A 17,520-nucleotide genomic window follows, 5' to 3' on the forward strand; every position below is an offset into this window, starting at 1 on the left:
TGCTTCAGAAGAAGGACGATAAAGATGGCCGAAAGAGGAGGCGCCTGCACCGGAGAACAGAGGTGCCCATATGACCCAACTCCACCGCAGCGACCGTTAGGTAAGTATTATAAAGTGATTTTTACGTTCTACACAGCGGCCTGGGCTCTTATATACAGCATGTTAGAATGCAATGCTGTATATAACAGCCCAGTGGTGGTGGCCGCAGCTTATAGGCCACAAATCTGGTGACAGGTTCCCTTTAAACATGTACTGTGGACAAATCACACATGTAATCGGTACGAACAAAGAAACAAGCAAAACCTCAGTTTTGAACGCAACATTTTTACTGCCCAGACAGCAGGAAAACAAGCGCTGCAGAAATGTTGTGTGAACATAGCCGAAGATGCCTAAGCAATGTGTTATTTACATTGATACCGGATGGCCGTAATCTGCCGTCATATCAGTATATATCAATACTGTAACAATCAGCTCAGGATATGTTGCTAGTAATACAATGCCTCTCTCCCTGTCCTCAGTCGGGTACACAGTTGGATTTTTTATTAGTATGTTGTGCTGGGAATAGTTTAGGCATTTTTTCTTACATTTTTTATCTATAGCCGGGGATGAGCAGCTCATCCTCTACGACCTCAATGGAAGTTTCTATGTAAAAATACTTCACAGTCAGATAATACAGGAGAAGATGTGACAATTACCAGCATTCCTGTCACTTACAGAGATGACGACACTAGCCGTGATAGACAATTCCTAAACTGACAATTGGATGTGTCACCAAATTGCTTGTCACTTTGACAGCAGATCCTCAGTAACAGAAAAGTGCCACCTTCTCAGGACGTTATGTACAGTACATAGCAATATTATAGCAGACGGGGTCATCACTTTTATAAAATAAAAAAAAAAAGTTACAAAAGTTTAAAAAAAAACCTTTGGTCAATCAAGTCAATAATTCTAATCACTAGTTTACTTATAACCCACAATGCCATTTGTGAGAAAAGCATCCAGCCCTGTTTTAAATGCTGGTATGGTGTCTCACATTACTATTTCTAGTGACCGGGCATCCCACAGTCCGACTGCTCTATTTAGATGCCCCATAATGAAAGCCCCCTGGTCCTTTGTAAGGTCGTTAGAAGGGGTAAGTCATTTGCCAGTAATTTGTAACAACCACACATGTATTTATACATCTACATCCCTTGACCCAACCTCTACTACCAGCTATCATCCCATATCGCTGCTCTCGTTCACCTCCAAACTCCTCAAGCAGCGCCTGTCCATGCTACACTTTACTTCCACCTCTCATCTACCTTCTTCTTTGACAACCTACAATCCAGCTTCCATCCCCACCACTTCACCGAAACCGCCCTGACCAAAATTACTAATGACTTAGTGTCAAAGCAAACAGGCAAAACTCCTCCTTCTAGACCTGTCCTCTGCCTCCGACACAGTCAACCACTACCTAATACTGTGTCAGAGACCTTGCCCTCTCCTGGATATCCTCATACCTTTCTAACCGCACTTTTAGTGTCTACCACTCCCATACTAGCTCTTCATCACGCCCTCTCTCTGTTGGTGTCCCTCAAGGCTCTGTTTTGGGACCCCTACTCTTCTCCAAATATACCTTTGGTCTCAGATAGCTCCAAGTCTCATGGCTTTCAGTACCACCTATAAGCTGATGACATTCAGATCTACCTCTCTGGCCCAGACGTTGCCTCTCTGCTGTCCAGAATTTCAGAGCGTATATTGGCCATACCCTCCTTCTCATCAGACTTCCAAAACCTCAATGTGGACAAAACTGAACTCATCATTTTTCCTCCATCTCATCTAACTCCCCTATATGATCTATCTGTCACAATAAATTACATCATGGTTTTCCCTGTATGGGAAGTCCATTGCCTTGGAGTAACTCTCGATTCTGCCCTATCCTTAAAACCACACATCCAAGCTCTCACCACCTCCTGCTGCCTCCAACTCAAACATTTTTCCAGAATCCAACTTTTCCTCAACCCCAAATCTACTAGTTAGTGCAGACCCTCATCATCTCCCACATCATCATCTTCCTCTGTGGCCTCGCTGCTTATTCTCTTGCACCTCTCCAGTCCGTCCTTAACTATGCTGCCCGACTAATCCCCCTCTTTCCCCACTACTCCACCACTTATACCCTCTGCAAATCACTTAATTTCCTCCCAATTGCCCAATGTTATCCAGCTCATACTACTAACACTGACCTACAAAGCTGTCCATAATCTGCCTTCTCCTTATGTCTCTGGACTAATGTCCCAATATATTCCAACATTTACTCTCTGGTCCTCCAATGACCTCCTTCTCTTCTCCACACATACTATTTCTCACCCAATCGGCTCCAATACTTCTCCCGATTATCCCCCATCCTCATGAATTCTGTACCCCAACACGTCAGAATACCCACTACACTCGGAACTTACAGCCAGAGCCTGAAAACCCATCTCTTCAAGAAAGCTTACAGCCTGCAATGACCCTGTGGCCACCTCACCATCACTGGAGCTGCTGCTAACCCTCAACCTACTTTCACATTAGACTGTAAACCCGGGAAAAGCAGGGCCGTCTCCCCTCTGTACCAGTCTGTCCTTGTGGTTTGTTCACTGTATTATATCTGTATTTTGTATGTAAACCCTTCTCATGTATAGCACCATGGAATCAATGGTGCGCTATAAATAAATAATAGTAATATAAATGAGATCTCATGAAGCATCAGTTTTCATCTGAAAACTTTAGCTGGAGATGATGTGGACTGTGAGATAAAACTCAGGATTTCCACCATCTTGTTCAGGTCTAGACTTGTAACTCTCAGGCTGGTTTCTCATTACAATGTCCGGACCGACCCAAACAGTCTGATATGTGTCTGCGAGGCAGATGAATTTGGGTCTGGAGACCTGTGGTCAGTCCATACTCACACAATATCAGACATGTGAAACCAGCTGAAGTGTAATGCTGCCTAGTGATTCTGGTCTCGACTGCCCAGAAGGGAAGACTGCGGCAGCGCTGAAGAGTGAATAGTGGTCCACCAGGAAGCCACACAGGATCAGCACTGGACTGTCTCCCTGTAAAGGGATCATTCATGACTGGCTACTTCCAACCACATGTGAAGATAATTTGTGTCCTATATTGGTATGTAGTCCACTGACACGATGCCAGCCTGACATCCCCGCAGTAAATGGCGCCAAGACTACATCTTTTTCTGTAGTGGTTTGAGGCACCGATCATCAGGTTGACCTAGGATCACCTTTATCTCTATGGTGGTGGTGAGGGCACAGTTTACTCCAGCAGGGGCTGGGATGCTGTGGGCTGCATATACGTTTTCACCAGCTGCAAAATGTCTATCTGTAAGTCAATCTTTTTCTCCTCTGGAACTTTCTTCAAGTAAGGCAGCAGAGACTGGACGAACAAGTAGTCTTCATCCTTCTCGTTGTCCTTCTTCTTCTTTAGAATGTCAACCATCCCAATAATTTGGCTTTCAAAATCACCCAAGCCACTTCCCCCGGATTTATTCCTCTTGGTACGTGGTGGTTCAGGGATCTGTGCCACTCGTTCTGGCAATGGACTCTGTGGGGGTTCCGAGTCACTACCCTCAGATTTAGGACTTTCTTGTGTGTCTGAAGCTTTTCCAGAACTTCTAAAAATATAGAGAAATTATTTAGTAAATTGTTGGAGTTTTGGAAAATGGAATTAAGGGAAATGATGGAGGCAACTCACGATCTTCGCATCAAAGTGGGTTCCAGAAAGGTCAGCTGGTCGTAGAACATGTATCGTTTTCGTTTGGAAGGAGATGATCCGCTCCTTGCTTCCTTCTTCTGCAGGTGTAGTTCTCTTCGGAAACAGTCCTTTAAGGATCTCCATCGAGTTTGGATTTCTTTAGCTGTTGTAATAAAATATCAAACTAATAATTAATCGGAAACCACTCAAACACGATGGAAAGTCTAGACTTAAAGAGAATCTATCAGCACTGAATCACTGTTCAAACCAAGCAAAAGCACTCTGTGCACCCTTGGCTGAACAGTTCAGTGCACCTGATCCGTTTGGCCCCGCCATGATGAACGATCGCCAGTGCTTGGTTTGAACAGTCATTTTCTGCTTTCACAGTTTAAATCTGTCTTAAAGTACACCTCCTCTGTTGTTAAGATGCCGACGCTTCTTAGAAGTCACTATTTTTACAGATGGAGAACGATATTGAACGGTGGTGTCTTCCGGAGGAACCTACCCCTAGGACACCCACGAAAAATAACAATGTGGGGGCTTAGATATTAAAGGAGCTGGACTTAGAGGGTATGGGACTGAACCCCCATCATGGTGCTCAGGCCCTGCTCAGCCTTCCCTTCTCGCCACTTTTACCCTTGCAGTTCCTCTCCAGTTGGCCGCTCTCCTCCCAGCCCGGCACCAGCACAGCGCAGATCTCTTCCCAGCAGCGCTGCTTCTTGGTGCGGTCGCTGTAATTGTCCTCCTGCTGGTCGTACACGGCCGGACGCTTCTTCACCTCGTTGATCAGCAGATCCGTGTCCACGATCAGCCGGGACGACTTCATCTCTGCAGCAGCCGGGGCCTGAGCGGCAGACACCTGCGAGGGGGATTATGGGATGTCACGGTACATTACAAAATGCTGGTAACGTGATATGGTAACCATCGTTATTATGGGATGTTGTGGTTTGCAAGTGCTGCTATTATCTAATGTGATGGGGTCGCTTATGATATTATGGGATGTTGCACTCTGACAGGTGAAACTCTGATGGGGTGTTGCAGTCCAGTCCATCACGTTATTATTGGGTGTTGCAATCTGATTGGTGACTCTGTGATGGGCTGTTTGTTCGGTGGAGTTATTATGGGATGTTACTGTCCGGTTGGTGAAGTTATTGTAGGATGTTGTGTGCGGTCAGTGACAATATTGCGTGTGGTGAATAGTGAAATGATTGGTGAGTGAAAGCATTATGGGATGTTGTGTTCTACTTGGTGACACTATTATTGGATATTGCAGTCATTTTGGTGACGGTATGATGGGATGTTACGGTCCGCTGGGTTATTATGGGATGTTACACTCTGGGTGCTGACACTATTATGGGATATTAGGGTGTGGGAAGTTATGTTATTGTGGTACATTGCAATGTGATTGTTGTATCATTATGGGATGTTATGATCTGGTCGGTGACACTATTATGGGGGGATGTTGCTGCCCAGTCACCCCATTACCGTCCCTCTCTGAGGCTGCGTCCCCCTAGTCTGACCACTGAGACGATGAGCCGGCAGACTCCCCCATGTATATTACAAGTATTTAATGACCCTGCTGGCTCTGCCGGTGCCGTTAGTTTAGGCCACACCCCGCCCGGTGCCCATATCCCCCGAGCAGCCCTCTGTCCATCGCTCTGTCCGTCCTGCGCTCAGTGACACAGCAATCACACACGGCGCAAACTCGCCCTAAACCAAGATGGCCGCCGTTGACTGACATCCGAATGCACCAATCAGTACACGGTATGCACATCTCGCGGCCATCGAGAGATTTCGGCCACCAATGAGCGTGATGGAGGAGGGTCTGTGAGTGACGTCAGAGGCCTGGCATCCAGAGCGGCCTGCAGCGGTGTTTTGTGGAAGCTGTGCGTAGAGTCAGGTACTGGGAGCCGGGGGTCTTCTGTGCCGGGCGCTCGGGGTCCTGCCCTTCAATGTTTTCCATGTTGTTTTCCCTATTCTGCTTTCTGAGTGGTTATTACTTGTGTGTACGTGTCATGTATGTGGTGAAAATACCACCCAAACCTGGGCTCACACCCGTCTGTGCCTCCTCAAGGGTTGCATGACTTATCTTGTATTATACTCCAGAGCTGCACTCACTCTTCTGCTGGTGGAGTCACTGTGTATATACATCACATTACTTATCCTGTACTGATCCGGAGTTACATCCTGTATTATACTCCAGAGCTGCACTCATTATTCTGCTGGTGCAGTTGCTGTGTACATACATTACTTATCCTGTACTGACCCTGAGTTACATCCTGTATTATACTCCAGAGCTGCACTCACTGTTCTGCTGGTGGAGTCACTGTGTACATACATTACTTATCCTGTACTGATCCTGAGTTACATCCTGTATTATACTCCAGAGCTGCACTCACTATTCTGCTGGTGGAGTCACTGTGTACATCCATTACATTACTTACCCTGTACTGATTCTGAATTACATCCTGTATTATACTCCAGAGCTGGACTCACTATTCTGCTGGTGGAATCACTGTGTACATGCTTTCTATATCCTGTACTGATCCTGAGTTACATTCACTATTCTTCTGGTGCAGTCACTTTGTACATACATTACATATCCTGTACTGATCTTGAGTCACATGTTTTTATATTCCAGAGCTGTACTTCCTGTTCCACAGGTGTCAGAGTTGATACATACCAGTATTCCCTGTGTTTTTTCTTCTTGCGTTAGAGGTGCTCCGCTAAGCTTTTAGGAATAACCTTGCTGTCCACTGGAACAGCTAACAGAATTGTGAGTGCAGCTCTGGAGTATAATGCAGTCTATATCTCCTCATTAGATCAAAAACCTAGACACTGACACATGTTTTGGCGTTTTAGTTATTTACCAAAATCTATTCAAGATGTAGTTATATAATCAGTGTGGGCTTAGTGCAGCCTCTCAGCTGTAATGTGAGGGGATGCATATCCTAACTGGAGGAAGCGTTTAGGAATTACAGCTTTTTAATATGTAGCTGCCTCTTTTTCAAAAAAACAAAAGTAATTTGGCATTTGTCTCAAAAGCTATTTAGTGGCCTGCATGGATTATTCCCCTTCTATCCATTATCAATAAAGCAGGTAACAGGTCTGGAGCTGATTCCAGGTGTGGCATTTGTATTTGGAAGCTGCTGCCATGAATCCACCTCATATGGTCAAAGGAGCTCTCAGTGGAGGGAAAACAGATCATCATTAGGTAGAAAGAAGAAACCCATCCGAGAGATAGTAATGTTAGGCGTGGCCAAATCAACAGTTTGCTACATTCTGCAAAAAAAAAACCCCAAAAAAAACACTGATTAGCTTGGGAACTAAAAAGGGCCTGAACGTTCCTGGAGGACCACAGTGGTGGATGATTGCAAAATCCTTTCCATGGTGAAGCAAAGCCCCTTCACAACATCCACCCAAGTGTATAACCCGCTCCAGGAAGAAGGTGTTTCAGTATGTAACATAAAGAGAAGCCTTCATGAGAGTAACTCCAGAGGGGTCACTACAAGGGGCAAACCATTAATCAGCCCTAAAAATAGGCCAGATTAGACTTTGCCAAAAAACTAAATCCAAAGAAGCCGCCCAGTTCTGGAAAAGGATTCTTAGAACAGATGAAACTAAGGTCAGTCTGTACCAGAATGAAGGAAAAAAAGATATGGAGAAGGTTTTGAAACGGCTCATGATCCAAAGCACAGCACGTTCTGTGTAAGGGCGCTTTCACACTTGCATTCATCGCAGTCCACCGCTATGTAAAATAGCGCAGTCCGTTAACGGCCTGCGCTATTCTCCATAGACTTGTATTGACGACGCACTGTGATGCAAGTGTCTGCGTTGCATCTGCTAGCCGACGCGGAGCCGTTATTTTGACTGAGCTTCGGGCGGAGGGAACGCAGCATGTAGCGTCTGTGGTGTTGTTAAAACAACGCACCTTGGCAGATTCTGTTGGAATCCGCCAAGATGTCTAATTGTCTATGGTAGCGGATTCTGCCGCAATACGCTAAGCGGCAGAATCCGCTGACTGATTCCGTCACGTTCTACTGAGCATGCTCAGCATGTCCAGCAGAACGATCTAAATCATTTAATATCACTCCTGGTTTCTCTATCTCTCTCTCTCTGTCGGTCTCTCCCTCTCACCCCCTCTCTCAGGCTCTGTGCGCACGTTTCGTATTTTCATGCAGTTACGCTGCGATCTGCACCTCAGTGTAAGTGCATGCGTCCTGCGTGCCCAGCACAATCTATGAAGATTGTGCCTAATCCATGCCCACTTGGCTTATTAGAACGCAGCGCTTTGGCTACTGCCGAAGCGCTGCGTTCTAAGAAGTGACGTCACTTCTTTCGTGCGCTTTGCATGCAGCCCCTGCTCTGTTTATGGGAGGGGCTGCATCCAGAGCGCATGAAATCGGCTTTTCAGTACGGACTGTTTCTGCAGCGATTTGAAGCGCACATGTGCTGTTCAAATCGCTGCAGAAATTTCTGCAGGGACAGAACGCAACGTGGGCACACAGCCTCATACTCACCGATCACCGGTGCGGCGCTGCACAGCTGTCACACTGCTCTAGCGGCTTCTGCTTTTCAAAAAAGCCGGCTGCTCATTCCATCTCGTATTCATTGCTTCCCCTGCCCACCGGCGCCTATGATTAGTTGCAGTCAGACACGCCTCCGCTGCGTGACAGCTGTCTCACTGCAACCAATCACAGCCGCCAGTGGGTAGGTCTATATCGTGCAGTACAATAAATAAATAGTTTTTAAAAACGGCGTGCGGTCCCCCCAATTTTGATACCAGCCAAGATAAAGCCACAAGGCTGAAGGCTGGTATTCTCAGGATGGGGAGCCCAACGTTATGGGGAGCCCCCAGTCTAAAAATATCAGCCAGCAGCCCCCTGGAATTGCCACATCCATTAGATGCGACAATCCCGGGACTCTACCCGGCTCATCCCGAATTGCCCTGGTGTGGTGGCAATCGGGCTACTAAAGAGTTAATGGCAGCCTATAACTGCCACTAAGTCCTAGGTTAATCATGGCAGGCGTCTGAGACCCCCCACCCCCCATGATTAACCTGTAAGTGAAAGTAAATAATGAAATACACCCGAAAAAATACTTTATTTGACCCTTCAGGTCCGACATAAGCCTGGAACGACGGTGACGGATACCAAGGTGTACACGTGGCTGACTGCAGCCAGTGCTACTTACCCTAATAGGGAGCCCCTGATGAACCCCGATGTGACTCGTGATCGGGGGGAAACGCGTTGGGCAAGTTCTTTAGGTGTCAACTTGGACCCAGGTGTATTTACACCATTCATAGCACTTCAAGGATGAGATAAGTACTATGTTCACATCGGATTTATTTGTTGTATGGTTACTTGGACCTGATTAATTCTGGCTGTGCCCCACTGCATTCTTGTGAATTACACAATAGTAATGTGCCTTCTATGAAAGTTTGTTAATTTGCCTTCTGTGAAGTGCCTGCCTATGATATAACTTGTTGGATGGTCCCTAACAGCTTATAGAGAGGACTGCTCTGGGATCAAACGATCTTATCTTGGTGACCCTGTTTAAAGAGTCCTTTGCCTCCGTTTGAATTGATTGTCAGCATAGGGATTGTATCCATCGTGTGATCTAGTTATGGTACACAGAAACTGTATATAATACATAAATCAGGCATTAATGTACTTCACTATTTGTCCAACTGGAAGTCTGTTGGACAATTACTGTAATTATGCTAGTGGAATTTTTTAGCACTTAGGATCCGAAATTGTACTTTGATATTGAAAGTGATCCCTCTTGTTGATCTGGTCCACTTTAACACTGTTTAATATGAAATATCTACTGTATCGTTGATATGTGTGTTTGAGTCCTCATTTTATTGATTAGCTTGTTGGTGCAACCTCCCCACACTCCCCCCTCCTCCCAGAATAGCTGCACATGAGATCAGTAGAGGGAAAGAAGGGTGAGTCATCGGTGAGCGGGGGCGCCATTGCGTCCAGATTTAGGGTGCCAACCTCCGCGGGTAAAAATCACTGTGGAAAGAGAGCGCAATAGGGTCTTACCCCACAAAACAGAAGGGTATGATTCACAGAGGTTACTCACCAAGTGTAGTTGTGAAAGTCACAACCACTGTGCAGGCATATGTACTGGGTCAACGGCAGCAGTCATCCCTGTGATAATGATTTTTGGTAAGGAGATGGATGTTTGAACACCGCGCCAAAGACCACTGATGCAGGAGATGAATTTAACGTGACTTTATTCCATGTTCAGGTCTACGCGTTTCAGGAGCGTCCGCTCCCTTCCTCAGGACAATACAGGCACAAGCAACATCAAAATCAGCAATCAAAGAATGAGCCGAAAACTATATACTATGATAAGGAAAAGCGGATTTTGCATTGAAATCATGTTACTGAGTTATCCAATGAATGTATGGAATTCCCGCCGATTTTTTTCTTTTTGCTGTTAAAGTGGGCGTATTAATGACGTCACACCGGAAGGTATATAGTTTTCGGCTCATTCTTTGATTGCTGATTTTGATGTTGCTTGTGCCTGTATTGTCCTGAGGAAGGGAGCGGACGCTCCTGAAACGCGTAGACCTGAACATGGAATAAAGTCACGTTAAATTCATCTCCTGCATCAGTGGTCTTTGGCGCGGTGTTCAAACATCCATCTCCTTACCAAAAATCAACCTCCGCGGGTAGGCAGGGCCTTTGAAGGGAATTTGGGCCATACCCTGGTTGCACCATTATCATTTTGCTGGTACTCCTTCACAATATTGGATTTATTAAGATACAGCATTAATTAATTGTTCATTAGGGGACAATTTGACTTACCCAATTTATTTGCCTGCTCCTTTCTGTTAGGACTACAGAGGGGTTCCATTGGACATTGGCAGATTTGGGATTGTCTGTCCTGTTTGTGTGTTTGTCTAGGGATTGTTGTAACATGAAATAATAAAATGTATTTTTAAGGGTTTTTTTCTTTTGGTCAATAATTGTGAGTACCCCCTTTATATAAAGTTTTCTGGTCTTGAGCCCCCAGTCTAAAAATATCAGCCAGCAGCCCCCTGGAATTGCCACATCCATTAGATGCGACAATCCCGGGACTCTACCCGGCTCATCCCGAATTGCCCTGGTGTGGTGGCAATCGGGCTACTAAGGAGTTAATGGCAGCCTATAGCTGCCACTAAGTCCTAGGTTAATCATGGCAGGCGTCTGAGACCCCCCACCCCCCATGATTAACCTGTAAGTGAAAGTAAATAATGAAATACACCCGAAAAAATACTTTATTTGGCATAAAAGGCAAAAAAAAAAAACGCCCTCTTTCACCACTTCATTAAAATCCCCAAATACCCCTTCAGGTCCGACATAAGCCACAGAGGTCGCACGACGCTTTCAGCTTTGCTACATCGGAAGCTGACAGGAGCGGTCACAGACCATGACCGCTGTCAGCTCCACGCAGAAACTGAAGTGAATTGCGCTGTCAGCGGGAATGTCACTGAGCTAGTGCCAATGTGTGCGGTGATGATGGGGGCGGTAGTGCCTGCGTGTGTGCGATGATGGGGGCGGTAGTGCCTGCGTGTGTGCGATGATGGGGGCGGTAGTGCCTGCGTGTGTGCGATGATGGGGGCGGTAGTGCCTGCGTGTGTGCGATGATGGGGGCGGTAGTGCCTGCGTGTGTGCGATGATGGGGGCGGTAGTGCCTGCGTGTGTGCGATGATGGGGGCGGTAGTGCCTGCGTGTGTGCGATGATGGGGGCGGTAGTGCCTGCGTGTGTGCGATGATGGGGGCGGTAGTGCCTGCGTGTGTGCGATGATGGGGGCGGTAGTGCCTGCGTGTGTGCGATGATGGGGGCGGTAGTGCCTGCGTGTGTGCGATGATGGGGGCGGTAGGGCCTGCCTGTGTGTGTGTGTGCGCGCGGTGATGATGGGGGCGGTAGGGCCTGCCTGTGTGTGTGTGTGTGTGCGCGGTGATGATGGGGGCGGTAGGGCCTGCCTGTGTGTGTGTGGTGATGATGGAGGCGGTAGGGCCTGCGTGTGTGTGCGCACGCGCGGTGATGATGGGGGCGGTAGGGCCTGCCTGTGTGTGTGTGTGGTGATGATGGGGGCGGTAGAGCCTGCCTGCCTGCGTGTGTGTGTGTGTGTGTGTGTGTGGTGATGATGATGGGGGCGGTAGGGCCTGCCTGTGTGTGTGTGATGATGATGGGGGCGGTAGGGCCTGCCTGTGTGTGTGTGGTGATGATGGGGGCGGTAGGGCCTGTGTGTGTGTGTGTGTGTGTGTGTGTGTGTGTGTGTGTGTGGTGATGGGGGCGGTAGGGCCTGCCTGTGTGTGTGTGTGTGTGTGTGTGTGTGTGTGTGTGGTGATGGTGATGATGGGGGCGGTAGGGCCTGCCTGTGTGTGTGGTGATGATGGGGGCGGTAGGGCCTGCCTGTGTGTGTGGTGATGATGGGGGCGGTAGGGCCTGCCTGTGTGTGTGTGTGTGTGTGTGTGTGTGTGTGTGTGTGTGGTGATGATGGGGGCGGTAGGGCCTGCCTATGTGTGTGTGTGGTGATGATGGGGGCGGTAGGGCCTGCCTGTGTGTGTGTGTGTGGTGATGATGGGGGCGGTAGGGCCTGCCTGTGTGTGTGTGTGTGTGTGTGTGTGTGTGTGTGTGGTGATGATGGGGGCGGTAGGGCCTGCCTGTGTGTGTGTGTGTGGTGATGATGGGGGCGGTAGGGCCTGCCTGTGTGTGTGTGTGTGGTGATGATGGGGGCGGTAGGGCCTGCCTGTGTGTGTGTGTGTGTGGTGATGATGGGGGCGGTAGGGCCTGCCTATGTGTGTGTGTGGTGATGATGGGGGCGGTAGGGCCTGCCTATGTGTGTGTGTGGTGATGATGGGGGCGGTAGGGCCTGCCTGTGTGTGTGTGTGTGTGTGTGTGTGTGGTGATGATGGGGGCGGTAGGGCCTGCCTATGTGTGTGTGTGGTGATGATGGGGGCGGTAGGGCCTGCCTATGTGTGTGTGTGGTGATGATGGGGGCGGTAGGGCCTGCCTATGTGTGTGTGTGGTGATGATGGGGGCGGTAGGGCCTGCCTGTGTGTGTGTGTGTGGTGATGATGGGGGCGGTAGGGCCTGCCTGTGTGTGTGTGGTGATGATGGGGGCGGTAGGGCCTGCCTGTGTGTGTGTGTGTGTGTGGTGATGATGGGGGCGGTAGGGCCTGCCTATGTGTGTGTGTGTGGTGATGATGGGGGCGGTAGGGCCTGCCTATGTGTGTGTGTGGTGATGATGGGGGCGGTAGGGCCTGCCTATGTGTGTGTGTGTGGTGATGATGGGGGCGGTAGGGCCTGCCTATGTGTGTGTGTGGTGATGATGGGGGCGGTAGGGCCTGCCTATGTGTGTGTGTGGTGATGATGGGGGCGGTAGGGCCTGCGCGTGTATGGGGGCGGTAGGGCCTGCGTGTGTATGGGGGTGGTAGGGCCTGCAGTAGTGCCGCTGACTGATTCCTGCGAAATAATGCATCCATTGGGTCCGTTAGCAACACAAAAATTGACGGATGCATCGTTTTGACGCAGTAACGGACTTGGCGGATGAGACACAACACAAGTGTGAACGCACACTATCATATGCTTGTATGATGGAGGCAGTGTGATGGCCGGGCATGTATGGCTTCTAATGGCTCTGGGTCACTACTGTTTATGATGGGGCTGAAGACAGAAGCAGCCGGGTGAATTCTGAAGTGTACAGAGCTATACTGTCTGCTCAGATTCAACCAAATACAGCAAGGCTGATTGGATGGTGCGTCCTAGTATAGATGGACAATGACCCAAAATGTATTGAGAAAGCAAAGAAGAGGACTATTCTGCACTGGTCGAGTACACACCAGATATCAACCCCATCAAGCTGCATTTCTCATGCTAAAGACAAAATTTAAAGGCAACCTGTCACCAGGATTTTCCCTTATGAGCGTCGGCCACCACCAGTGAGCCCTTATATATAGCATTCTAGAATACAGTGTATAAGAGGCCAGGCTGCTGTGTGGAACATATTAAACGCCATTCTTATACTCACCTAAGGAGCGGTCCGGTGGGTGTGGCTCCTCTCGGTCCGGCGCCTCCTCCATCTTGTACGATCGCCATCCTCCTTCATAGCTCCGTGTGGATTACGTGTCCTACGTCACCCATACAGGCCGGCATTGCGGTCCTGCGCATGGGCACTTTGATCTGACCGTCTGAGGGCGGAGGAAAATACTGTAATGTGCAAGGAAAGGGCAAAGACCGCATGCGCGCTACAGTACTTTGATCTGCCCTCAGCCGGACAGATAGGAGTGCCATGGAGGCTTATGTGTGAATGATGCAGGATGCATAATCCACACGGGGCGTGGATGGAGGATGGCGATCACACAATATGGAGAAGGCGTTGGACCAGACTGCTCTCTAGGTGAATATAATAAAGGTGTTTTTTACATTATACAGAGCAGCTTGGGCTCTTATACACTGTATTCTAGAATGCTGTATATAAGGGCTCACTGGTGGTGGCCGCAGCTCATATGGGAAAATCCTGGTGACAGGTTCACTTTTAAGGCAGAAAGACCCATAAACAAGTAACAACTGAAATCGCTGCATTAAAGGTTGGAAAACATCACAAAGGGGGAAACCCAGCGTTTGGTGACGTCCATGGCTCCCAGACTTCAGTGGTTGCCTGGAAAATATTCTCTACAAAGCATTGCAAATTAGACAAATTTTACTTACATCTCACAGGACATTTTTGTTTTACCCCTTTAATTAAGCCTGAAAGTCTCCACTTCAATTGTTCAATGTTAAATAGAAATTAGCGGCCTGCAGAGCCCAATTCTCAAAGATCCGGTCACTGTCCAAATATTTCTGGACCTAACTGTATGATCGAGTTCTGTGACTTTCTAATATCCTTCGCTTCAGTGCTTTTCTGTTTAGTGAGATTCTTGCTGTCAATGAACGGAAACGCTCTAATATTGGGGGGGGGGGGAAAAGCAGAAACTGTTTAATTCACCAAGAGAATAAAACTAAAATGTCTCGGTATTAGATGGATATAATATATATAATACTGATATTTCTGGCACACTCAGGAAAAAGATGTCAAGTATGATATTGAAGAATTTTTTATTTTCATATTCTACAAAGGGAGTCAACCAAAATGCCAACGTTTCGGCTCACATTTGAGCCTTTATCAAGGCCTGTATATTGAGAGGCAGATAAATGCAAGTATAGGTGCTTGGCAGAATATGGGTTTAGACTAGCAGATACCAGAGAAGGCAGAGGCGAGTCATAGGAGACCGGGGTAAATAGGTGATAGTGCCTTATGACAGCAGGCTGGGTGCAAAAGGAACTGTCCGGTGAGCCGGCTGTCTGGTGGCAAGGTGCATCATCGGTATTAGATGGAGTCTGACATTCATATGAATGTTCCAGTAAGCCAAGGTTGTGACACAAGGAATATGAGAAGCTGCAGAACCCCCCTATGTAGTGGGGAGCGCCTCATACCCCGCAGTACCATGGTGCTGATGTGGCTGTGGCAGACGTGGGCCTTCTGTTTGCCATGTCACTGCGCCTATGGAGCAGATCTTGTGGCTAGTGATTATACTGTACACTCCGATGCTACAGTATTCGTGTAGGAGGAGATCAGGTTCAAGACTAATAAAATCATTAGAAATATGTTGGAAAAGAAATTGAGATATACATTTAAATTGCCCCCTTTTCCTCAACCATAATAGCAAAATCTAAAAGAATATATTCAATATCGCTGCGCGTGTAATTGTTCTAAACTAATAAAATAGTGTACACCGAATAGAACAAACTCCTAAGTGAGAAATTAGTATTTCTTTGTCGCTCCATTGGGAGACCCAGACAATTGTTTTACAATTGGGGTGTATAGCTTCTGCCTCCGGAGGCCACACAAAGTATTACACTTTAAAAAGTGTAACCCCTCCCCTCTGCCTATACACCCTCCCGTGCATCACGGGCTCCTCAGTTTTATGCTTTGTGTGGAAGGAGGCACACATCCACTCATGCTCCCATTTTAGTCAGCAGCAGCTGCTGATTTTATCGGTTGGAAGAAAAGAGGGCCCCCACAGGGCTCCCGGCATGCTCCCTTCTCACCCCACTAAGTCGGCGGTGCTGTTAAGGTTGAGGTACCCATTGCGGGTACAGAGGCTGGAGCCACATGCCGTTTTCCTTCACCATCCCTTAGAGGCTCTGGGAGAAGTGGGATCCTAACCGGTCATCCATTCACTGGGACCGGGCTCCCTCCGCAGCCCCTGTGGGAATCTGCCGGACAGGAGACTTTGTATCATCAGGGACAGGGCCCTGCATCTAAAGGTACTCTGTGTCCCCATGGGGACGGTGCATGGAGCGCTTGTCTCACAGACGCTGCAGCTGCTGCTGATTTTGTGACGACCGGGACTTCCGCGCCAACCGCGCCTGTTTGTCGGCCGCGGTATTAAATTTAGTCCCCGGCTTCATGCGGCCTAGTACCATAACTCCCGCCCCCGGGCCTGCCAGTCAGGGGTAAGGGCGGGACGGTCGACCTGACGTCGGCAGTGAGGGCTGGAGCATACTTTAGGTTCCCCCCCCCTCACTGATCACTGTGGGGCACCAGATTCCCGCACTTTACTAGTCGCCGCCCACGGCTCCCTCCTCCCCTGAGAGCTCCGGCAGCCATTTTTACAACACATTCTGCCGGTGGAGGATTTCAGGGAATCTGGTGGACACACACCGCTTTGGGCGGTCGGTAAGCCACACCGGTCACCGGTGCTGGTCCCCCTAGGGTGCCGAAGTGTGTGTATATATATATATATATATATATATATATATATATATATATATATATATATATATATATATATATATATATATATATATATATATATATATATATATACAGTTAGGTCCAGAAATATTTGGACAGTGACACAAGTTTTGTTATTTTAGCTGTTTACAAAAACATGTTCAGAAATACAATTATATATATAATATGGGCTGAAAGTGCACACTCCCAGCTGCAATATGAGAGTTTTCACATCCAAATCGGAGAAAGGGTTTAGGAATCATAGCTCTGTAATGCATAGCCTCCTCTTTTTCAAGGGACCGAAAGTAATTGGACAAGGGACTCTAAGGGCTGCAATTAACTCTGAAGGCGTCTCCCTCGTTAACCTGTAATCAATGAAGTAGTTAAAAGGTCTGGGGTTGATTACAGGTGTGTGGTTTTGCATTTGGAAGCTGTTGCTGTGACCAGACAACATGCGGTCTAAGGAACTCTCAATTGAGGTGAAGCAGAACATCCTGAGGCTGAAAAAAAAGAAAAAATCCATCAGAGAGATAGCAGACATGCTTGGAGTAGCAAAATCAACAGTCGGGTACATTCTGAGAAAAAAGGAATTGACTGGTGAGCTTGGGAACTCAAAAAGGCCTGGGCGTCCACGGATGACAACAGTGGTGGATGATCGCCGCATACTTTCTTTGGTGAAGAAGAACCCGTTCACAACATCAACTGAAGTCCAGAACACTCTCAGTGAAGTAGGTGTATCTGTCTCTAAGTCAACAGTAAAGAGAAGACTCCATGAAAGTAAATACAAAGGGTTCACATCTAGATGCAAACCATTCATCAATTCCAAAAATAGACAGGCCAGAGTTAAATTTGCTGAAAAACACCTCATGAAGCCAGCTCAGTTCTGGAAAAGTATTCTATGGACAGATGAGACCAAGATCAACCTGTACCAGAATGATGGGAAGAAAAAAGTTTGGAGAAGAAAGGGAACGGCACATGATCCAAGGCACACCACATCCTCTGTAAAACATGGT

The 17,520-nt window shown here is 47.7% G+C and overlaps 2 protein-coding genes across 5 annotated transcripts in view; one reads left to right on the plus strand and one right to left on the minus strand.

Annotated features, from left to right (window-relative positions):
- Positions 1–308: 308 nt before the first annotated feature.
- On the minus strand, positions 309–5,440 carry LOC142311737 (uncharacterized). 2 transcript variants are annotated; one of them, XM_075350409.1, is made up of 4 exons: positions 5,302–5,440; positions 4,363–4,585; positions 3,727–3,889; positions 309–3,646 (listed from the first exon to the last, which is right to left on the minus strand). In XM_075350409.1, the coding sequence occupies exons 2-4, from the start codon at positions 4,550–4,552 to the stop codon at positions 3,289–3,291; spliced, it is 711 nt and encodes a 236-aa protein (XP_075206524.1). In that variant the 5' UTR covers positions 4,553–4,585; positions 5,302–5,440; the 3' UTR covers positions 309–3,288. The 2 variants fall into 2 exon arrangements, with proteins under 2 accessions (XP_075206524.1, XP_075206525.1); XM_075350410.1 differs by having other exon boundaries at positions 4,363–5,440.
- Positions 5,441–5,519: 79 nt separating this feature from the next.
- Positions 5,520–17,520, plus strand: part of ADRM1 (ADRM1 26S proteasome ubiquitin receptor) — a 31,594-nt gene continuing 19,593 nt past the window's right edge. For all 3 annotated transcript variants that reach the window (XM_075350406.1, XM_075350407.1, XM_075350408.1), the window contains exon 1: positions 5,520–5,626. The gene's annotated coding sequence lies outside the window, so the exon portion shown is untranslated. The remainder of the gene's footprint in view (positions 5,627–17,520) is intronic.

The sequence above is a fragment of the Anomaloglossus baeobatrachus genome, chromosome 5 (assembly GCF_048569485.1).
Source record: "Anomaloglossus baeobatrachus isolate aAnoBae1 chromosome 5, aAnoBae1.hap1, whole genome shotgun sequence".
Classification (NCBI taxonomy): Eukaryota; Metazoa; Chordata; class Amphibia; order Anura; family Aromobatidae; genus Anomaloglossus; species Anomaloglossus baeobatrachus.